This window comes from Rhinichthys klamathensis, unplaced genomic scaffold (assembly GCF_029890125.1).
Source record: "Rhinichthys klamathensis goyatoka isolate OS25496 unplaced genomic scaffold, OSU_Roscu_1.1 h1tg000073l_1, whole genome shotgun sequence".
Taxonomy (NCBI): Eukaryota; Metazoa; Chordata; class Actinopteri; order Cypriniformes; family Leuciscidae; genus Rhinichthys; species Rhinichthys klamathensis.
Window position 1 is genome coordinate 774579 of NW_026606616.1, and position 24406 is coordinate 798984.

Here is a 24406-nt window from a genome sequence, read left to right on the forward strand (position 1 = left end):
CGCAGCTCAGAGGAGGTATAGACATGAGCTACTGTGACAGTTCTGGTGCGAGTGGCACAATGAGATTGTAGTTTAGGGGGATTTGAGAACTACCAAATTGTTAGTAAGATAGGAAGCCCAAGGAGTTTCGCAAAAATGATGGATAACAAGTGAGCTTCTTCAGTGATAACTGTGATTTGTTCTTTAAATCATTTGGAATAAAAACAAAACGCCATTTGCACATTGAGTGGAAATCAAAAACTTAATTTAAGCTTTGTTTTGTTTCATTGTGCTTGTTTTAGGTCAGATTATGCATTAAAAAAAAATCTCAATGGTTGTAGTCTTAAGGAAAAACAAATGTTTAATCTGCTGTCCGTCACATCACAATAAGAACAAAAGAGAATTGAGCTCTTTTATCTTCTCTTGTCATTATTGATGCCTGTTAGTGGTTTGGTAACTGTCTCTGTGAATTTGGACAAAATGCACAATTTAGTTTAGGATTTGAGTGCACACATGCACACGGACACACACACAGCGCTCAATTTGAAAAATGCACTGATCCTGCATTGATGGAGCTACAAGATGAGATGAACTGTCTGGGGATAAGTAGGTCAGCAGAGCTGAGGTAAGCCCTCTGAGAACAGCCATGTTTCAATAATAACCCCACTGCTGACGTGTGTATATGTATGTGTGTGTTTGTGTAGTGTGTGTCCTTACACATCTCCCAAACCTATTGGTATCATAGCTACGGCGATTTAATGCTCAGCTCATTGGTTTGCCAAACAGCAAAACACTATTCATTACCAGCTCAGCATGTTCAGTTATTATGCGGTTAAGCACCTCATCCATTCCATTGTCATAATGGCTACACTGTTTACTCGCTACCTAACATACAAAATCAAATAATCAAAGAAAATAAACCAGATAAGTAGGCAAACATTGGATACAAGTCAAGATAAATGGATGATGGGACCTCTAGGAAAACTTCCAATTTCCTAAACGTCTCTTCTTTAAATTTCTTACCTGGCATTTTATAGCCCAGCAAGTTAACTTACCGTAAAAGATGAACTGTGTAGAGATGTGTGTTTTTAGTGCGTTAGAATGTGTGTGTTTGTGTGAGGGGGATGCTGGGCCAGCGGTGAAATGTAGTTGGTATATAATGGATTATTGATTGTTGAGAGAGAGGACCAGCCCTCAGGGTTCATCCCAACTGGCCCCTCTCTTGCCCAACACTGAATAGTCTCTTTACGCCTGAGCACACACACACACACACACACACACACACACACACACACACACACACACACACACACACACACACACACAATGAATTTAGGTCTGTGAGCAGACAACCACTGTTCATACTGACTATGAGAGGAGACTAACTGAGACTGTTGTCCTTCAGTCAAACACTCACACAAACACACACAGACAGACACAATTATGGGGAGGCAGGGGTAAGTTGTCACACAAACCTTAAAGTCTTGACTAAAAAAAGAAAGAACTATTGATCATTTCCACAGTTATTGCCCAGGAAAAAAGAGTTCATTGAATATACATTGACCTTGATAGTGGGGCATGTTGTCACACTTACAGTATATGGGGTCACAATGATAACCCGCCATTGAACAGCCTATTATATTAACGGAAATGCCAGGTTGGGTATTACAATAAACATTTTGTCAGTCAGCATAACAATTTTTGAAGAATGCAAAAAAAGAAAAGAAAAAAAAAGGTTTGCTATGTTTAGATTTGATAGAAAACAAAACAGAATGGCAGGAAATCCTGATTCTGGACTGGGGTGTGTATGCTTGTTGGAATATGTTGCAGTGTATTTACTGTATCTGTGTTCATTGTCTTGTTGGAATAATCAGAGAGCCTGTTGGATAAGTTAGTGAGTTTTTGCAATACTTAAAGATGTGCCGTTCCCTCTGACGCCTAAATGAGGACATCAGCAGTCTTTCTCTCTCTTTGTCCCTCTCCCACTCACTTTTAAATGGTGCAGAGCATAAAACCCAATGTACTATGTCCTCTGTTTTTTTTTAGCTAGATGCAGTATGGATCCTGCCTTAAACGAATGGATTTAACTGAACAAAAGACTGTCAGATGACTATATAAAAGGGCTCTGTTAGCTGGGGGTCTCAAACACTGGGTCTAAGTTTCGAATATCTACAGTTTTAAGAGCACTTGATTTATATTAAGAATCATTAAGACAGTAATTTTACACAAAAATATGCATAGTGTACTGTATGTCATAGTAACAGCTTGTCCATTGCAATGGACTAATGGATTAATGAATAACCTTTATTTACTCATTTGCAAGTCATGTTCTCAAATCTGCTTCTGTTGTGTTTCTATTTTCTCTCAGGTGACCAGAATGAAGCAAACCCTCAGCTGTTAAGATGATTCATTGGAGAAAAAACTCCAGACATATTCGAGACAAAAGCAACACTGTCAACACAGAATTACCAACAATGACACGTCTGACAAAGAGAACTTTTACCCAGACCGAATGACTACAGGCGAGACAGACTTAATAGGATCTAATAAATTGGACAACAGATAGCAGCATAGTGGAATATTCAAGCCTTGAGATGGAGGTGGAACGGCCGGAAGTCGCAGAGGAAGAGACCTTCTCCAAGGGTGGACAGGACAACCCGGATGGCAAGAAGAGCCGGGGTCACACTTGTGAACTCTGTGGAAGAAGTTTTCCTTTCCTTAGTTCCTTGTCCCAGCACATGAGAAAGCACACTGGGGAGAAACCATACAAATGTCCTCACTGTGATCACCGCTCAGCCCAGAAGGGTAGCTTAAAGACCCACATTCGCAGTCACAAACTGGAAGGCCTCAGCCAGAGCACTGGCGGCGAGGAGGAAGATGTAGATGAGGAGGGGGAAAAGGAAGGAGGGGTGCCAGAAGATCAAGGTGGTTGCTCCAGTCCGACTGAGAGTACCTCAGCCTGCAACAAGGTTGTGAGCGGTGAAGAGGCGACCAAAACAAGGAAGAAAGGTGGGAAGAAGGAAAGAACCTCCGGTGAGAATGGCAAACAGTCAATGCAGTGCTCTCAGTGCAGAAAAAGACTGTCAAGTCAGGCAGAGCTTGAACAGCATATGCAGGAGCTTCACAAGGTCTTCCAATGTGAACTGTGCCCTTATGAGACCTTGCAGGAGGACCAACTGCAGGATCACATTGAGAAGGTACATCCTATTGAGGAGGAATCTGTCACCAAAGAAGTCTCTACCAGCGAGGAAGGTGACGGTGTACTTGGTAAAGGCGAGTTCCCTTGTGAACAATGTGACCAGGTGTTCACCCAAGCCTGGTTTCTGAAAGCTCACATGAAGAAGCATCAAAACAGTCTGGATCATGGTTGCCGGATCTGTGGGCGGCGTTTTCGTGAGCCCTGGTTCCTACGGAGCCACATGAAGACGCACAACACCAAGGTAAAACCAAAGAGTGACTCTTACCTTCCAGCTACTGTCAACGAGGTGGCGCAGGATGAGTCCAACTTGGTGAATGAAGTGTGTGTGTATGAACTCTGTGCCAAGTGTGGTAACTTCTTCCATGACCGCCAGAGCCTGCACCTGCACGAGCAGGTCCACAGAAATATTGAGCAGCCTCCTAACAATACCTTCTGCAGTGAAAAGGACTTCACATCTGCCACCAAGACAAGCTTCTTGGAAAGCCTAAACTTAAAACCAGCAGGAAAGGAAGAGAACCCCATTGAAGGAACTCTAGGGAAAAGAATTCCAGAGCTCGATCCAGTAAGTAGCTACCAGGCTTGGCAACTGGTCACCAGAGGCAAACTGGTGGAGGTATCTGAGAAGAGCCTGGGTTGGGAAGAGAGGTTAGCCGATGCAGATGTAGCATACGACAGGGGAAAGGGCGAGTACATCTTGACCAGACAGGACAAGCGGAAGAAATCACTCGATGCCACTGTGAGTATCCCAACCAAGAAACGGAGAGGGGCTGGAACCCAAGGCTCCAACACAGATCAGCACAGCAATGGAGAAACAAACAGCCAGGTCCTGACAGGTGAGCGAAGCCCTGAGAATCTGAGTGACTCAGAGTACCGGCCTACTTCTCGTCCTAGCCGTAAGAATTCCCAGAAAACCTCAGAGTGCTTGGAGTGCGGAAAGGGCTTCCGCACACAGCAACAGATGGTGATCCACATGCTCATCAGACATGGTGGCTTGGGTGAAACCATTGGTGGAAATGGACTGTTCCGTAAAGCAGCTTCCAGCCCATCTAAAGCAGGGGAATCAGCAGGACACTTCAGGGATCAAAGACGGACAGGGTTATTTGGGGACACAGGTAAGGGCATCTTCCTTATTTTGAGATGTAATGCCAGTTCAAAATTTAAGTGTAATCTTAGAAATGTGTTTTTAGTTTGAACATTTGTTATAACTTCAAGCATCACTTGAGTGCATATCATAACCTCCGTTCTGCCTACCTGTTTGTAATAATGCCCAATGCAATGCTGTGCAGATGCTTACATAGTTTTTGCCTTTATATTGAATTGCTGATGTTTACATTCACCACAAGGAATTCAATTCCATCATTTGAATCTGTTCATGGGTTACCTATTTACAGTGTGTATTGTACACCATGGGTCCTCAGTATTGCTACTATAAATCCACTTTATTGTAGAAATGTCCTTTTCTATCCCTGTTCAACACCTTTTTAAGTTAACCTAAAGACCTTGATTAGTTGTTTCAGTTGTGTTCGATTAATTTACAGTTGGAATGAATTTTACTGTGACAGTGCTCCAAACAATGTGTAAACGTCACAACTGGTACCTGATCAGAAATTACACTGGGAAGATTAAGTAAAGGATTACAGTAACATTTATGAAGCAGGTTTATCTGCTGTAGTCACCTTTGAAATTACAGTCAAGCGCTTTTATAGTTATTGATCCTACTCTTGTGGATCCACCTTCCTACAATGGTGTAATCAAACACACTTAAACCAGCGAATCAACCAACAAACAACTGAAAGGTATTTTAGACCAGGTACCAAAGGCAGATCTCCAGGAATAGGATAAGAGAACGGCTGGTTTAACAGATACTGTATGATGTACTGCTTCTGAAGTAGGACAGAGACACCTTGTGGACAAATACTGCTGCACATTTTAACGTGTTCAGTTGTATTGTACTGTTTGTGCATAGCTTAAATCTTCAATACATAATTGATTTCAAATAGAGAGCATGTTCGTAGATTTCAATTTAAGAATTAACATATTTTAAGCTTTATGCACAAAATCCCCATCACATATAAAACTATTGTGATTTCCATATGTAGTACCCATAGTTTGTTTTACTCTTCTGCACCAAAGCTATCATTTAAAAAAAAAAAAAAACTACATTTGTTGTAAAGGACCTCAAGACAGTTAGTTATTGACTATAGTCAAAGGATTGGGGAAATTTAAAAAAAGAAATACATTTTAGTCTCAATTGTGTAGCACTTGTTCATACACTTTACATCTGTCTTCAGACTAAGTGAGATATTTGAACCATAGCATAGTTTAGTTATCAAGGTGCAAAACCAGGCTCTGATTTGCTCAATCTTTTGCTTGTAGCTGGTGGTGTCCAGCCCTCTTTGTATGATGCTATTTCTGGACTTCCTGCCTCAGGAAGACAAGCTCTAAAGATTTGTGTCTTTTTTCCACTTCCCACATCTTAATGCAGACCTTCAGTTAAAACACAACACTAAACTCACTCAAAAATACTGCATATGGCAGGTATTTCAACAAAGCCAATAAGCCCCAGCACTGAATCTGTCCTGATGATTGATAAGTCATGTCAAATTTAGTGAAATTATTGGGTGTATTAATCGTCTATGAAGGAACAGATTATAGATCTGAGAGATTGGCCCCGTGTTACCACAAGGTTGAGAAAAATAAATTGCCTTAAACAAAAGATGCCCTCTTAGGAATTAACACAGATGGAATGTTCCAGAACATAGGTTTCATTGTGTAAGAGTTAAAACAGATGTCCAATCACTGCTGATATTTTAATGAAGGTGTGAAGACTATAGAATGGTCTTCCACACAATTGATCTCCTCTAAAAGATTCATTATCATACCACATTATTCTTAGATTATGATAGTTCCTCTTGTAGCTTTTGTAAGGCAGAAAGAATTAGTGATCGACCGATATATCGGCCGGCCGATATATCGGGCCGATATTTGCGTTTTTTACGTGTATCGGAATCGGCCGATATGCGGCTGCTGCGTTCGCCGATAGTTTTTTCCCGGCATTATTTATAGACAGGCGTCCACAGGCAGCTCTGTGCTGCTGGAGACGCTGCAGTTCACGTGCAGACCCTGCACTGTCCCTCCCCCACTAGCAGAGTGCAACCTGCGCTTCAAGATAACGGTAACTTTTAAACTTTCAAAGCATCTTTTAACTGTTTGACTGCTGAAATATTGTCAAACACTTTGAAAATGGAAACACGTTGCTTTATAACTGTTATGTGGTTGCAACTATATAGCTAAGCAAGTTTGTGGGTCCAAATGGAAAACGCGAATGACTCGTCTATAAAACTGCTTGCTTGCCATTGTATTTAGGGAGCTGCAAATAGCTGTAGGCTATCCGTTCAGTATGCATTAGGGCTGTCAATGAATATTCTAAATACGAATATATATTCGAATAGTTTAAAAAAAACTGAATTTTGAAGGTGAAAATTAATATTCGAATGTGGAAAAACACGCCCGCGGTAGCAGACTAACGTTACCACAGCACAGCTCGCTCGGAGCGCTCAGTGTCGGTTCTATGTTCTGTGAAACTTCAATTAATGTATTTGTTTCAATCACTGAATGAAGCCTGCTATATACCTTAAATTGCTTGCACAAAACTCTTGATCAGCACTCAACATTTGTTTGTTGTTGTTCATTTAAACCGGTATGCGCGGAGAGCGTGAGGGTGAGTGCGAGAGAGAGAGAGAGAGAGAGAGAGAGAGTGCGCCTGCGAGTCCGGGCGAGCCAGAGTGAGCTCTGCGGTCTTGGCCATTAGTTGATTTACTCGTTTTTTTTGTAGTAATACGTTGTCAAATATGTTTAAACTCAAATAAGCTACTTAATACTATTAGTTATGTCTCTTTGTATTAATTTGTCCTGTTATTGACGTAATGCGCGTCATTGACCAAATGCACGACGATATGCTCAAGTATGTTTTTTAGAGGGAATATACAAACGCCATTTGAACAATTTTGACAGCCCTAGTATGCGTACGGTAGCTGTTACGAACACTGGTCATAGGATTAAGTAATACCAACGTTGTTCCGTGCTTTTTGCGACCACCTGGCTGAGGTTTGGACGCGTGTGGTGTGTGTCTCCCTTGCCATCGCAGTGATATTAGAGACTAGACATGCTCATTTTATTTTATGTAGACAAATTTAAACCATGGCAGTAAATAGTTCGTTACTTTTAAAATGAAGTACAGTGTGCACTGTGCACTTTATTATGCTGGTTGCTACTGTGTGCAATAGTGTAATTATTTTATTTATGCTTAAATATTTATTTTCAGCAGTGAACTTTTTTTTGTTCTACCTCATGTTTTTAATATTTGTTAAATATTGTTTATCTACTTGTTCTTGTTCTACCTCACATGTTTTTACTATTTGTTAAATATAGATTTTTTTACGTTAAATAAATCTTACTTTTATTAAATTGAGACCTGTAACATTTGTTAACATCATGTCATTTTTATGATGTAAATTGAGGGAGCAAAATGTATCGGCTCCAAATATCGGCTCAAGAAAATCGGCAGCCCGTATCGGTCATCGGCTAAGGCTGATGGGGAAAAAATCGGTATCGGTATCGGCACTAAAAAATCCATATCGGTCGATCCCTAGAAAGAATTTAGGGAAGCAGTTATGGCCATTACGTTTGTGTAAGGTTTATCTCAGCGGACCCCCTCTCCGAATTGGCTCAAAAGTAACCTCAGAGAGAGTGGATTGAAGGTTGCACAGCAGCTAGTGTAAGCCACCAAATGGAATCCAGATGGCTTGAGAGAGAGAGAGAGAGAGAGAGAGAGAGAGAGAGAGAGAGAGAGAGAGAGAGAGAGAGAGAGAGAGAGAGAGAGAGAGAGAGAGAGAGAGAGAGAGAGAGCTACTGAGAGATTGCAGACATGTTAAATGTAAACAAACATCTTGCTGACAGATGAGGAGAGGTAGTCCCAGGCAAAGTTCCCAGGCCCAGTAGTCTGTTTCTCCATTGTACTAATGTTAAACAAACTGTGTGCGATTGTGCTACCACCATTAAGTTTTTTTGATATTGTGTAACTATGTAGATTATTAGTTAAATTTATATGTTATGCAATGCCATAAACATACTCATTAAAGAGTTTTTCAATGTCACACATTAAATGTTATGTTTTATTAGACATAATATTAGAAAAATGTCTTATTATTATCAATGTTGAAAAGTTGTGCTTCTTAATACTTTTGTGGAAACGAATAGAATTTGATTATTGAAAGCATTTTCTATCATTATAAATGTCTTTACTGTCTCTTTTGATACATTTAATGCATCCTTCTTTGATGAAGAAAAGTTAATTTCTTTAAAAAAAAATCGAAACATTGTGTGTGTGTGTGTGTGTGTGTGTGTAATATATATATAAACACTATATAAAACTTCTGTACAGGATTAGAACATTGTACTGTAAATTTACATGGTTATGTGGTGCCATCTTGTGGTGATTCTCTAAAATAGTTTTCACTGTCAGTATCTAAAATCAGTGTTATTGTGATTGCTAGCTTTTATACTTTCAGAGACTTTTTGCTATTGTTATATAGTTACAAATCCCTGTATGTTGTTTTCATGACAGATAAAAAGCCATACACCTGTGAGCACTGTGACTTTTGCACCTCGGAGCCCTCGGCCATCGCTGCCCACGTCCAAACACATCATTTGGCGATTAGGGACTGGGGCCAGAGGAGTGATGCCTTAACCAGCTCACTCAGCCAAAGCCAAACTCACCAAACGAGCCACACAGGCTTCCCAAGGCTGAGAAATGCCCTTCTGCAGCAGCCCTACTGGCCCTACACCACCTCAACTCACCTGGAGAGGGCAGCACTGAGCGACGCCGCTTCAAAGACGGAGGATGAAAAGAGCAAGGGGTTGAAAGAAAGTAGCTCCACTGATAAAGTGGATGCTAATCTGCTTAATCTCTCCATTGAAGTGGATAAGAACGAAAAAGAAGGGGTTTCTTCAACATTTTTGAACAGTTTGGTGAGACACCAGTGTCCTTATTGCTCTTATGCAACACTGTATCCAGAAGTTCTCTGGATCCACCAACGAATTGCACACAAAGTAGACAGCACTACGTTGGTGCCTAAGTGGGCCCCAAGGAACGGCCTCAAGGGACCAAAATCGCTTCTTGATTTCAAGAGACGCACCGGGCCACCTCCGTTTCTGGAGGGTAAGGACTGCCCGTCTCTGCCACAGATGAGAGCTTCCCGCACGAGTCCACCTGATTGCAGCCCTGGAGGGACAAAGAAATCAAAACCTCAGACAAGTAGCATAGAGTCCAGCTCTTCGCAAAGCAAGAGCTGGCACGCGGCCACAGCACCAGGGGCACAATCTCACTCGTCCAAACATAAGACCAGCAAGTCCAGGACGAGTGAGTTGGCAGGCAGTAAACACAAAGCAGACGTCCATCAAAATAGCTCATCGCGGCTCATGGCAAGTCCTCAGAAGACTGGAACCCCAAAGACAGGAAGCAGAGTGATGGAGAGAAGTCTGCTACCTCAAGAAGGACTTCATTTTATGCTCTCTAGCAAACACAACCTCTCGGATCAGAGGGGCTCCAAAGCCCATGCTCCTCAGACCCCTGGCAGGTCGGATTCTCAAGCTCAGGATACACCGTCCGTGGCTGGGTATGACCCCTGGAGCAGACTTGGCTCGAGCGGCCCATCCTCTCACTCCCAGTCCAAGAGACAGTCAAAGGCTGATGGTCCAGAAGCTGTGTCGGACATCATGAGTTTCTTGAAGAACTGCAGTCCTCATGATTTAGCTGCCCTCTACCACCACTGGGGCTTCAGCAACGCCATTGCAGAGCAAGCAGGTAAGAGGCTGTTAATGGGTGTTTGAAAGTATACCACTATGATAGGATGCTGTTTTAACTGGTTTTTTAAATTCCATTAAGCTAATATTAATGTACAGTGGCCCCAAACAGTATTTGGACCCTCAAAAATGTACGAGTTCACAAAAACATAATACCACTACTTCTACTACTAATAATAATAATACAGTTTTTTTTTTTTTTTTTTTACATGCAATTTGGTCTGATTTTATGATCTAATGTAATGACACATCAGTGCAATGATGATACATTGAGCATGTGTATAGGGATTTTTGTGTACTGGACTGTACTTTACTTTAGCCTATTTCTCTTCTTCTAAAACTTGATTACTAAACGTGTATCAAGGAATCTTATCAATTAGCTTTGCAATGGGATAGTGCACACTGGACTTCCATACTCTTAAATCATCAAACATGGCAAGATGTGCATTCATTAAGCCAAATCCTACATTTACATACATCAGTCAAGAGCCGAAAACCTTCAAATGTAACTACAGTTGTGGATGCACAATCATTTACAGAAATTGTTGAAGGTAAAAACTATTCACCTTAAAAAAAGAATGATCACAATTATTAGTATAAGTTTTTTAGTGACCAATATTAAAGCTCCAGTCCGTAACTTTTTTAAGTTAAAAATAATCCAAAATAATTACTTTAAAAAAAAAATATTCTGCCAGTGGTCAAAACTATCTGCTTGCCATAGCTAGATTCAAAACGGTTAGCTTGTAATAATGATTTTAATTCCAGTGGTACTGGTGGGTTTCCGCGGGAAATTCGAGCATGTCTTTGCGTCATGACGTCACACCCGTACACATAAAGAAGGAGTTTCGGCTAGCCGGCTATACTGCGCGTGACGAGATGTTTAGATGTATAGGCTTTTCTCGCAGCACTTTACATAATTAAACTTATGGCATCCAGAAAGATCCAAACAACAATCATCAGTGTCAACTGGAGATTCAGCAGTTATAAAACCCAAAAGACTTCGTACTTCGGATTTAAGGTGGCTAGAGAAAGAGAAAGAAACCGTCTCATGCGAACACAAGGATTTAAACATCGGCGGGGCTTTTAAAAAGTGCGTGAACTCCGTCTTTTGAAGGGGTTCAAAACGGAAGAAGAGACGGCTTTTTTCTGCTGAACAAGTAAGACATTTCAATAGTTCAATCGTGTAACAGTACGTTTTCTTAATTCACACAGTTATGGAGTTTCCTTTGTTGTGCCTTTCTCGTTTTGCTATATGGAGAATATGAATTCTGAACCACAGGTAGCTGCTAACCATAAAACACATTAAATTTAACATTAGTCACGCAATGCTGATGTTGTTAACATGAACAATTTGAGAACAAAGTAAGCTATAATTTGCACGGTTGCTGTAAATCGCGTTGATTAAATCTAACGAAGCTTATCATGTCGAATGCTTTTTCCCCCTTAGTTGGTCAGAACAAAAATGGATTTTACTTACTTGTTCAGAAGACATTTTCTTATGAAAATTCTTATGTTGGTCAAACTTTCAAAAAGTGAATCTGTGATTCTGTATGACAGTATCCACACAGCGCGGTGACTGACAGCAGCACTCGCCTCAAAGCACTGTGTTCATCCGCGCTGTTTCTTGCCGACTTACAACCCACATAAAGATAATAATTCCGCGAATCACTGCAGTTACAGATTTCGAACAGAGAGATGGCGACAAAGAGGAAAAGATACGGACTGCAGCTTTAATACCTAGAGAGCAGGGTGGCCTATAAAGTCAATATATACACCACAATATATACAATTGAATAATATAAAATAAGATGTACAGAAACTTGATAAGACACATTTGTTAAAAATTTGCAAGTAAAATATAAAGCAGTTGTTTACTATTTGTAATATTATCCATTGGCAAAGATGTTTGCTATTTAGAAGGGCTAGATCTAGAGATATAATATATTGGTATGGGTATTAAAGTTTTTTATTATTATTATTACGTATTAGTATCTGTCAATATTGGATATTTATTTATGCATGCTCATTTCGCAAATTTGCATTTTAATTACCTTTGCCATCATCTGATGCTCACCTAATGTTAATCTTTAACAACACTAATGATTTAATAACACTTTTATTGGATGCAAATGAAAATCCATTTTTCATATCATACATTATAATGATGTGATGCCTAAATTCACCTGTAGCATTAAAAACAAATGATTTTTAGTTTGAAGTGTTTCGTTTTTTGTTTTTGAAGTTATTCAGACAAATGTTTTAAGTGTCAGAATTATTCAAAATAAAACTGACTTCACAGGACCATTGTAACATTGAAAAACAAGTAAAGATTGGCATGCTGAAAACTGGTTGTCAGGTCACAGTACCTGAATTATTCAGCAAAGGCACATTAACTACATTTACTCCTGAGCTGAAATGACAAATGAGAACGGTGAGGGCTAAAATGGCACGTAGCACCCCACATGCCGTTGTGCCAGCATGCGCATACGCAAAGGTTAATGGAACTATTGAGTAATCTCTTCATCATCGTGTAACCTACGAAAGTGTGTTAAAACATTTCAGACAGCTATCGCTGAGAGGCATTCCGAGCCTTAAACATCACGCTCGTAACAGCACGCCGGGCGCTTTCTGAGGGGTTACAGCGCCTCGATGCCACAAATATGCAAAGTAGCCAACTCAACGAGTGAATGTACGAAAGAGCAAGAGGAGTCAAATTAAGCCACCAGCTGCTTTGAAAAATATTTTCAAATGCTTTTTTTTTTTTTTCATTCCACTTCATTTAAGGACATTTTGCCAGGCGGTGGTCCAGTTGGCCGGCTTCAGTGAGTGTAGTTCTGCGGAAAGACAGAGAAAATTTCTGTCAACTGTCTTGCCTGATATCATCAGCGCTCTCTTTAGCCCTTTGAGTCACATACAATAAAGTGACCTTTCCAATATTAGACTATCCTTTTGTTTGTGCCGTCCGCTGCTTTTCCTGTTGCGTCGCTCCTGTATGGTAATAACTCACAGACTCATGTTTACTAAACGTAGCCTTGCTTACCACTGCCACCAACACTCTAAGTCACGGCTCAGCGCTACGACAAAGCTTGGCCCGAGGGGTCGGAGCAGGTAGGACCACCAGTGCCAGGTGACGGACAGGAGCCAAAGGGACAGCATTTCAGCTCACGCTCTTAAAGCGCCCTGAGGGGAAACGAATGCCGGTTGCTTCAGGTTCCACATCCGTTCCTGTTACTTCAGCGAGTCCTTCACCGACGCGCACGTGTCCGAGCAATTCCCCTCGCACGGACGAGGGCTGACATAGCTAGAGCGACGGGCAGGAAAAGAGCAGTGAGAGCGAGAGGGAAGGAGACAAGGAGAGAGGGAGGAAGGGGAAAGCAGCACACCTGACATGTGACATGGTAGCGCAGATGGGGGCACATCACAGGGCAAGGCTTTTAATTCACTGTAATTTATGCGGTCACATGGGCCTGTGTTCATGTCAGGCTGTCAGAGATGCTCTTGTGATGCGGCATGACAGCTCCCCATCCAAGCCCTGAAGGTAGCCTCCCATAATGACACATAAAACATACTAATGATGCTCTCTCTCTCTCTCTATCTCTCCGTCTCCTAACCTCTCTATCTGTTCTGTGTACGTTCGGCTACATGTTTTTCCTATTAATTTCCATTTCTCTTTCTCTGTTTGTGTTTGTGAACTGTAGGGTTGGCGAGGTCAGGGTCTCAGCAGGGGGAGTATGTGTGTCCGGTGTGCAGGAAGAGCTTCAACCAGCCCAGCCATTACCGCACACACATGAGATCACACACAGGTGAGATACACACACTAAAAACAAACGTTGGGAAGCAACTAACTGAAACTACTAACTACTTAACTTTTTTTTTTTATTAGCGTCTCCAGTCACAAAATACCTTTTCCTATTAAAAATGCTGTTTTTGTGTCACAGTTTTATCATTATAAATGTAATAATACATATATTAAAAATGATAAGATACTTTATGCAATAAATTGTAGTGTAGTGCTATTAAACACTGCTTTTAATGTTACATTATATATTCTTTATCATTGTAAATATATTTTATATAAGATACTTTATTATTTTAATCACTTTAAATTTTTTCCTTATAAATATATGAAATATTACATATAAAATGTGAAAATGTATAAATACACCAAAGTCAAGTTGGATTAGACAGAAGTTGCTAAATGATTCCTATATATTACCATAAAAATGTCATATATATTTAAATGTGCATGTATGCGTTTATGTGCAAAGTGTGTGTGTATGTATAACGAGCGATTTCTCTCTGTCCTTGACCGAGAGTCTTTCTTTCTTTCCGCCGCAAACATATTTGCGTGTGACTCTGACCTGTGAAAATTGTATACATTATTAATCAGATGTCACTTATGGAGCTGTAATTGTGCATGCTAATAAGCTGAGCAGTCACCAGTCCAGTATGATATGTGTCAAATGCTCACTGAGAAAATGTGACAGTTTGCCCTTGTCTTCTCATCAAACCACACACACACACACACCTACTCAATCTGGGGTCTTTTTCATTTCATCACAGATAAGATTCTATCCGTCATCCTTGTTCAACAACAAACTTTCATACGCCATAATAAATCTATAATGAGGTTGTGTGCCATTGAATGTTTACATAAACAACTAGGGGCTTGTTAGGATTTATTGTCATTGTAATCTTGTTTCAATCTACGTTCTACAAACAGAAATCACCTTTGCTATTAGTATTTAGTACATTTACCTCCATTTTACTAGGGGGAAAGCGCTATTGCACATCATTAGCATGCACTGTAGCAGCTTTTTAATAATATAAAGATATCATGTTCCATTCTTAGCAGTAAAAAAAAAAAAAAAGAGTTTTGTTTTGAAGACTGTGTGAAGGTTGTGTATACTATCCAGACTGATCCCCAGTGACAGAGGCCAAATGCTACATTTTGCGAAGCGCTCTCTCTCTCTATCTATGCACATAGACTTACAATCTACGTCATCAGTGATTGCTCTCTTCAGTGTGAGCTTCCAAATGAAGCGGGGCAGGGGCCCCCGGCCTCCATTAGCATGCACACTAACTCTGTGTGTCACTTTAAATTGGTAGTTTCAGTTCACTGTCTGCCACGGCCACGCTAACTGGTGATACTAATTCAAGGCCTTTACGGCTAATGCTCGATGAGAGGGTGGATTCTTGGTTTGCACCTTTAGTGCTTTTAAAATGGATTCCTGCTTTGAGGATGCTCAATACTTGGTTCAAATTTGACCAGGAAAAGAAGGAACATCATTAAAGTCAACGTGAAACTTTGACGTGCCAGTAAAACAGGGTATAAAAATATGAGAAAAAAAGTGAGATAAAAATATATTTTTTATTTTTTCAGCCCAATTGATTGGGCCGTGAAAAGTGGTTTATATATTTCAGAAGGAAGACTTTTTTTAGCAAGACTATTTATCCAAGCAGGAACATATGATTAGAACATAAATCAATTTTGATTTTGTATTGAATTTTTACAAGAACAATGTTTACACCCTGCTGGGTGACAATAAAAGGGAACAAGTTCCAATTTTTTGCAACTTTTACATTTGATTTCCTCTTTTTAACCCGGCCACCTTGCTCCCACAGTGATGTTTGAGTCCAATGGACTCATGGGAACTGGAGTCCATCCTCTACAGAAGCCCCCAAACAAGTATGTTCCACTTTTCGTTCGGTTGTTTGCATTATTTGTGTGTTTCTTGTGTTTTTTTTTTGTCCTGTCAATCATTTCTTCACCTTTCTACATTCTGTGATGTGCAGTTTCAACCTGCTTTCGTTGTTACCATGCAGAAAAGTCTAGAAATAAGCAGACGTTATGGGATCAAATGGATTACATCCAGCATCCACCTTAACAGTCGGAGAGGTGCTTTGCTGCAGCGGGGAGGCCCACCCTTAATGAATTGCCCCCTTTGCATGTGTTGCATATTACAAATGGCAAAAGCAGGCCGAGAGTAAAGGTCAAATTAAATTTGTGCCGCCCTCTCGGTGATGCTCTGACAATAACCTTTAATGTAATTTGGCGAGTTCTGTTTTGGATCGGGGTTTCACTTTCTACTCCTCTAGGGAACCACGGTGCCCCTGGATGAGCTCTTACTGTGCCGCAGACCTTATCAGGCAGCCAGCGCAACCCAGCCTCAGATAGTCCTGATTAATTGTGTCTGTCTTCATTTTTTTATGAGGCATGATTTATGATAATACCCCTTTTTCAGCCCCTCGGAATGACAATTATTTCCTAGTGGATAATTCATTCATTTTTCAAAAATAATAATACGGAGAAATTGAATGGCAGACTCATTTGTTTTGCTCAGGTGTGGGGGGATATTTTTATGCGATTGCGCGAGGACAACGTTGTACATCAGTCTAATTAAACGCTGAAACTGGGACTCTGACAATTATTCCAGTGTTGAGCCCCAAACAGACATGGGCAGAAGGAGAAACTAGGTCTGTGTGTGGTTGTCAAGTTCGCCTCTCCTTGCAAAACTTGATATGCCCAGACTTTCGACATCTACCATCGGTGTGACGTCTTATTGCTCAGGGGAAGGCAGGCAGGCAGAGATTCCTGTGTCTGTGAGTTTGTGTGTTTGTACGAACAGCTGACAGAAACAGAAAACAAAAGGCTGACGTCCCCTCGGGGGGGAACAGTCAACCGTCTCCATATGGCATGTCATCAGCCCATCAATCATGCCACGGTCCCTCCCCCCACCTTCCCAACCTGCCTCTGTTCTTTCCTCTTGAAAAGGGAAGGCAGCGCTCTCAAAGCCAGCCCTTCGACATCACCGCCACGTCACCTTTCTCTCCTCTCTGGTTCCAGAACTCGGATTCGCTCTCACCTTCGGGTCCAGGCTCTGACCTCATCTTGTTTTTTGTGTGTCCGTTTCAGGTGAGCGACCTTTCCAGTGCCGGTACTGTCCTTACAGCGCCTCGCAGAAAGGTAACCTGAAGACTCATGTCCAGACCGTGCACCGTCTAGCCTTCGACAACGCACAGTACCCAGACAGGAGACTCCGCCAAGCCCCTACCAATGAACCCACGGACCCTTCCGGATCTCACTGAACATCCCCACCTCCTCACGACCAGCTCAAATGAAGAATGAAATCTATAAAAAGTCCATCAAAAACTGTTTGATGCACAAATACGGCATTCAAGGAAGACTTTGTGTAACGTACGGCATTGGATTTGTTCGTGTTTTTAGATTAGTTTGATGGGAAGTGTTTCCTTTTTTATTTTCACCTGACACAAAGCTCTAGATTAAAACGAAACTACGCAGAACAGGCCGACGACATGTTTGCAACATGTTTACACACCTCCTTTATCCAGAACTTGCAAAACACTTGAGGGCTAAAGCCTTGGCAACACGAGGTCAAAGCTGATGGAGTATGACAGTGAGCTGCGTTTTCAAACCCAAGGACTTCAGCTGATCCCCTAAACTTGAAATGCTGCCTCCGAGTTCCCCCGAATGACTAGTTGTTCAACAAAATAGCCTTAGTCCGCAACGAGTGTAGTTTGTGCGTGTGTGTGCGATTGTGTTTTCCACATTCTATTTCTCAGGACTTGAGTTAGATGAAATTCCAAAGCCTGCATTCATTCACACCAGTGCATAATTGCACGCGAAGGAGACATGCAATGAAGTTCAGTACTTAAGTTTGAGTTTTGCTGATTATAGGCATATATAATATAGATGTGTGTGTTTTGTCACTGGTTGGACAAACACTTGGCACTATAATCAAAATATGTCCTATAAACACTTTTGTATTGTGCTATACCTGGGATTTAAAGTATTTATGTAAGCGCAGTTGTATTGTTACATGGGTTTCTACTTGTGGATAGTGTCATATTCATAAACAACCTTTCTGAAGAGTTTAAGGTAAAGACACATGCCATATTTTACGTTAGTGTCATCTGATTGGTCCAACAAAGTCAGGAATATTATTTGTCTGCGCTTAATTTTCAATGTGTTTCTCCTTTTTTCCATCAAATATGTTTGCCTCAGTGGATTATAAATAATTGTATTTCAAGAAAAGAGAAAAACTTAATTCAATGGCGCATCAGGTCTTAAAGCCATGTTAAAATGCTGATGTTCTTAATGAAGGATCTATTTTAATCTTAACATGAAGAGTTGCAAGTTGTCTGTATAATCATTTAAATTATTGCATCATAGAGAGACTAGTAATTAGAGCAAGACTAGATTGGGGGATTTTAGTGCGTTTTATAATGCTACTTATAAAGCTTTAGAATGCCATATTTTTTAGAGTTTGAAAACTTAAAAGCAAAGAAATTCTTGTCCATATATTTCTATGGATGTTGTATATGGTAATTAGGTAGCCTATTTACAAAATACAGTCCCACACAGCTGTGTACTTTTAATTGCATTTAGAGTCAAAAATGAACATTTATCTAGAGCATTTATATTGCCTAAGTCCTTGTGTTGGAAACTAAGCCAAGAAAACTGATCCTACATTACAAATTATGTTTTAGAAGATCCTCCAGTATGCATTTGTATTGATGCTCAGCAGTCAAACTGTAACATGTTGCATGTTCTAAGCAGTGGTGGTGACCCAGGAACTGAGAGTTACTGAGAACAGTTCTACCACCATTGCCCTTGAGCAAGGCACTTAACCCTTGGTTGTTCTATAGGGACTTTATGTTCCTGCAATTGATGTCTTGAAAGTTGCATAGGATGAAATGTGACTGCTTAATTGTAATTTACTAACAGTAAATCAAGGAATCTTTTAAAATTGGTCCTAGGACACAAAAAAAAAAAACATGAATAGCTTTTCCTGTTAGCTTTTTACTAAATTACCCCTAAGTACTAGAGCAGAAGACCTAAGAAAACTAAATAGCATGTTATGAATTCATTTGCAATTGGATTGTTTTTTCTTTATGTAACACTATTAATTTTGTGGTTTGAATAGAAGTAGTAGTTGAATGTATGGAATGTATTTTGTGTGTTTAAAAGTTTTCTTTTTTCTCCTCCACATATATTTTGTTCACGTACACAAAACCTGTCAACTGTCATCATCACATCATCTCCATCTCATACATTGTCAACTGTTGAAGTTTTGAACCACTTAAATTAAACTTTACCCTTACCTTTGGTCTAAATGGTGTTAAATATTAAATGGTGTTAATATTATAGACCAACGGTTTCCAAACCTGTCTTGGAGTATCCCCAGCACTGCACATTTTGTATTTCTCCCTCATCAAACACACCTGATTAAAACCATCAGCTTATTAGTAGAGACTGCAACAGTGGCTGCGTCCGGAATCGCATACTCTCTTGAGTAGGTACTTATTGTGAATAAGCAATTACTTCACGACCGCCGCTTAAAAAAGTACGTCCTATATAGTATGTATAATATATATATATTAGTAGGGAAGTATGCAATTTTGGATGTAGCCTGTGATTGTCTTATTATTGGCTCTACCATTGGAGAAAGCGTAACGGCCAACTTGGATCACGTGTGCCTTGATAACCAATCACATTCCAGCCTTGATGTCATTGAATTTTGTTCAGAGTTGTGCGACAGTCAATTACTGTTTGCGGATACCATATAATTTAATGAGAAGTGCCATAAACTGAATCATACCTGTCGCACAATTGTCTGTGATTTCTCTTATAAAACAGCTTCTTTTTTTTCTCGATGTAAACTCAAGAGATCAATCCAAATGTTTAAGAGCTAACATGTTGAAGAGTAGGCCTAGATTAAAAAAAAAAACAGCCTCTGGTCCCCTTCCCTGCGTACCACAGCATTACGCTATTTTTTGCTTACCTTGGAGGCTTGCCTTAAAGTGGCTTTGACTGCAAGACCTGAATTGGGTGTGTCCGATAAGGGAGACCTGGGGGTCCTCCAGGACAGGTTTGGAAACCAGTGATCTAGGCCGCTAGACCACTATCTTTGGGACTTTGACATTTCATTCGTAGATGATTCTGACTTTTTTATGACTCATATTTCATTTACTAAAGTCAGAGCCGATCAGCCCTATACGCACACTAGCCTACGCAAGTTGCGTAGGGCCCCGCAAATTACTCAAGGCCTCGCCTCCCCCTCGTGTCAAAGTGCGTCAATCAAAGTTTACAACATTCATGAGAAAATTAAGTGGAATTATCCTTCTGGTCAAGAATAGAGAGGGGGGAAAAAAACACAATGAGAGTGAATTGCCTTAGACTTGAGGTAGACTTGTGTTCTCTCCTCTCCAAGTATGATGTCAGCAAAGAACAGTAAAATTAAGTTGATGTGCATCTCTCTTTAGTCTGTCTGTCTAACCTAGAAGCAGTGCATCTTTTGGTCTTTCTGTGTCTTGCTTGCTAATGCCGGCCACTTCCAGGGCTGTGTTCGGTGACTGTGCCTGACAAAAAAAAAAAGTGAGGGTGAAATACAACTATTTATTACGTTTGATAAACGACAACGGGCAACGGTGTTTGTTTGTAAACTGCAGCTCGGAAAAGATAACCGGGTCGCGCGTTAACATGCGTTCATATGCTCGTGGCACGAAATGAAACGCGCACTTTCCAGCAAAACATCTGTGGGGACCAGTGATGGCACTCCTCATTAGGCGCACATACTTTTAAAACAAAACAATGATTATCTAGTCTCCAAGTTAGTTTAGTTACAACTCTGCAATAAAGCAAGATGGAAAGCCATTTATTGACATTGACTATTGATTTATAGGCTATATTCCATTTAAAATGTTGATTGGCTGGACATACTGGTCAATATGGATGCACATCCCTCAGTAAATAATAACAATCAGGTATCAAGTATTGCTTTTATCATTTAAAACACAGTGACATGCTATGGCAAGCCATTTTATCCTTTATTCATTCATGATGCATTTTTGATATCAATAATTCAATTTGTACTATTTAAAATATGAATTCTTGTTATTAAGAATGTACTTTTTCTAGTAACAATGTCTATTTCTGATATCATGAATTAGATTTTCATTAGTACAAGTTAGAGGAGGGAGGATTGTAGTGGGAGCACTGGGGTGTCAGGTGTGACTGTGTGGCAATAGCAAATGGTTTACATGGGTCAGGAGGGCCCCTTAACAGAATTTTGCTTAGGGCCCCAGGAAGGCCAGGATCGGCTCTGACTAAAGTCTTAACTTTTTGAAGAGTATGGCTGCTCTGCTGGCTTTAAAAACTGACAGTAAGAGCCAATAGCATTCGAGTTGTGAAATAACATTCACTAATCGCTGTTTTATAACTAAACAACTGAAGGAGAGGGACAATTTTGCTGACCAATTAAAGAAGAGGAAGCATGTAATGCGCTTAATTTGCCACGTGTCATTGTAGTTTACAAATGGAAAGATGATATGTGCAAAAATGAATGATGACCAAAATTAAAATGATGTAAGGACGTTATTGAAACTTATTAGTCTTTTTCTATAGTGTGATATTTTATGTTGCTTAAACTCTTTATATCTACAGATCTTCTAAGAAACACCACAATTTTAGGTAAAGACTTTGCTCTTCTGTCATGAACAACTCGCCCTGTGTCTGAATATGACTTCTTCCCTACTATAAAGTAGATGAAAGACAGTTTGTAAAAATAGTAGAATGTCCAAATATTCATAAAAAAATAGGTCTAAAGTACTCGGATGACCCACTAGATCTGCTGAGATTCCCGAAGTGCACATCTAATGGACACTTTACTATCCCATGAGGCCACGGGAGAGGAGATCTGAATGGCAGTGAAGCAACGCAACTGACGTCATAAGTCACATGATGGTGACATCATGGCAGATGTACTAATTCCGAATTCAATTCATACTACACGCATTCATACTATGTAGAACACACTTTTTTAATGGTCGCAAGGTTAGTTCTTGTTAAAATGTCGTACCTACTCAGTGCAATGCATTTTTTTAGCAACCAGATTCAAAATATTCAAGTCCCTGGAAAGACTCCCTGTTGCGGGTAGCTATAATTCTATATTAATTTTTGTTAATAGAGGCGTTGGGTAAAAAAAAAAACCCACTTGCAAATGAGTGGTTGTTCTGAATATATTTCTGTGGCAGGGGAAACACTGCTCTAGACAGCAGATAAAAAGTCAATGTATGCACACTGTCATCCAAGATACTGCATTGCAGCGTGCAAATACTGTAATCTACTGTAAAGATTCATCTTTACTATTTGTGTAAGTGTTAAATGTCTAAAGCACCAAATTATAACATGGTCTAAATTGCATTTTACTTAATCAGACATATCTCTTTCTCTCCCTCTTTTTCTCTCTGACCTCTCTCTGTCGTGTGTGTTCACTTACATTAGTATTGAAGTCCTTTGCATTGAAATGGCTGCTAATTGCATTGATCTCCTTTTGTGCATGCATAGCTACTGCTGCTGTTCTGTGCTGTGACAAATGACTTGGGATTACATTGCTAAACAACTGGAGGAGTCTGTCTGATCTACTAACCACACAATAGACCTCTGACCAGAAACAAACCTCTGTGGGGCGCTGTTCAAGCTCACAGTTGAACCTACCCAGTCAACACATATATGAATGTACATTTGGCATGAAATGGGCTGAAAAACTGGGCATTATATAGGATTGTCCATGGGTTCCATAATGGCCCCGTGCCAATTGCCCACATGGATTTCATACAGGATTGCACTTGCCACTAGGTGGGTCCCAACTGGACAACATGCGCAAGACCCATCTTGGTCCAAGCGCTACGCTGCATTCACATGGAGCATAGGCGTCAACGCTTGACGAAGGGCGTGTCTGAAGCTTGGTGCTGACCCGACCGTCATAGTGACAACAGCCAATCACATTACTTTTCCGGTGTTGCATAGGGAATCTGATTGGCTGACGCTTGCGTTTGCACTTGAAAAGTTGAACATTTTTCAATTCTGCCGTTACAACGCGACGGAACCCACAATTCAAACGTCACCCATTCAAAGTAAATGAGAAGCTTTAAAACGCCGACGCCTTGTGTGAATGCACTGTAAGGGATTGAAATGGGTAAAAGCAAGACATGACAAAGTTTGTCATGTCTTGTAAATATATATATTCAAGAAACTTACTGTAAACTGGAACAAGCAGTTACCTAATACAGTATCTACTCCTTCGTAGTTCTTATTTCATTTATACTTTTTCATAAAATAGGAGAAAAAAAAGAAAATGCTTTAAACAGATCTCATTTGTGATCTTTTTTCCTATCAAGAAATGTAACTGCCTCTGCAGCTGGATTACATGAATTGGTTTGACTGGTGCAGTCATTGGTAAAATATGAATCATGCATTAAAAACTCAGTACCTTTAATCAGACTAAATTTTAAAAGGCAAGAGGCCACCCATCTTTGGGGGATTCAGATGGGGATTGTGATCCACTTCACTGGGCACTTCTCTGGGGGTCAGAGCAGGAACGTAGAGTTGGTGCAGGAAAGCGAAGGACGCTGTCACTGTCATCGGAGGTGAGTAGAAAAGAAGTGCATGTGCATATTTGTGTGTGAGCGTGGGCCCCGATCGCCACGCGACAAAAAGGCCAGAGAAAATTACAACACTTCAAGTGTTTCCGACACCCCAACAGTGTCTGCGGCGGAAAATATGTAAATACGCTGCTAATCAAACGATCTGGAATTGCAAATGCCACAGCGAGGTCGCGACCCGGAGCCTTGCTAATGGAGGGTTTAGGGCACCGGCGGAGCAGGTTGGAGTGACGGGTACCGCGGGGTTGAGAGCGGAGAGCGGACCCCTGGCGGACGACCTCTGCCTGCAGGCCCCTCACTATGCTGACAGTAATGAATGGAGAGAGCTGTTTATGCATATCAACGATTATTTACAGCCAAACAGCTGAAAGAGCGAACGCTAGTCATCAGGGACGCAGACACTCTCTTCTGTTCGCCTCGCATCGCCATTGTCAAATGCAGGAGGCTGGCGGCCAAGAAAATTAAGTCTCTCGATGTAGAGGCTCTCGGTTATGGATCGACGGAAATTCTCTAAACATTAAACGTGCTGGCTAAAATGACAAAAAGAATGACATTTTAAATAAAAGACATTGAAAAGTCTGATTAACTTTTAACATTTTTATTTTATACCCTTTAGTTGTAAAAATGAAAAAAGAAAAGATTTTGTATACCTGTTTTTTTTGGACATATACCACGGTAGTACTATCATATTCTTTAACTTGTCTTGAAGTTACATAAATACCAAAATGGTTATTAATGATGCACAAATATGTTAGGACCAAATCGATTATTGTTAAATGTTAAAAGTGTGATATTTTATATATTTGTATCTTTAGATTACATTTGCTATCATAGAATGCTCAAGTAAAGTTAATCTTTAAAAACACTAATAATTTAATAGCACTTTTGAATGTAATC

General features: G+C 40.4%; 1 protein-coding gene across 4 annotated transcripts in view; it reads left to right on the top strand.

The window, feature by feature from the left end:
* znf516 (zinc finger protein 516) overlaps nt 1-18098 on the top strand; it is a 47159-nt gene extending 29061 nt beyond the window's left edge. For 3 of the 4 annotated variants that reach the window (XM_056250709.1, XM_056250708.1, XM_056250710.1), the window contains exons 2-5: nt 2348-4290; nt 8805-10043; nt 13741-13845; nt 16959-18098. In XM_056250709.1, the coding sequence (XP_056106684.1) occupies nt 2574-4290; nt 8805-10043; nt 13741-13845; nt 16959-17131 (3234 nt within the window). In that variant the 5' untranslated portion in view covers nt 2348-2573 and the 3' untranslated portion in view covers nt 17132-18098. Of the gene's footprint in view, nt 1-2347; nt 4291-8804; nt 10044-13740; nt 13846-15667; nt 15732-16958 lie in introns of all 4 variants that reach the window. The other variant, XM_056250711.1, reaches the window with a different exon arrangement.
* The last annotated feature ends 6308 nt before the right edge of the window (nt 18099-24406 follow it).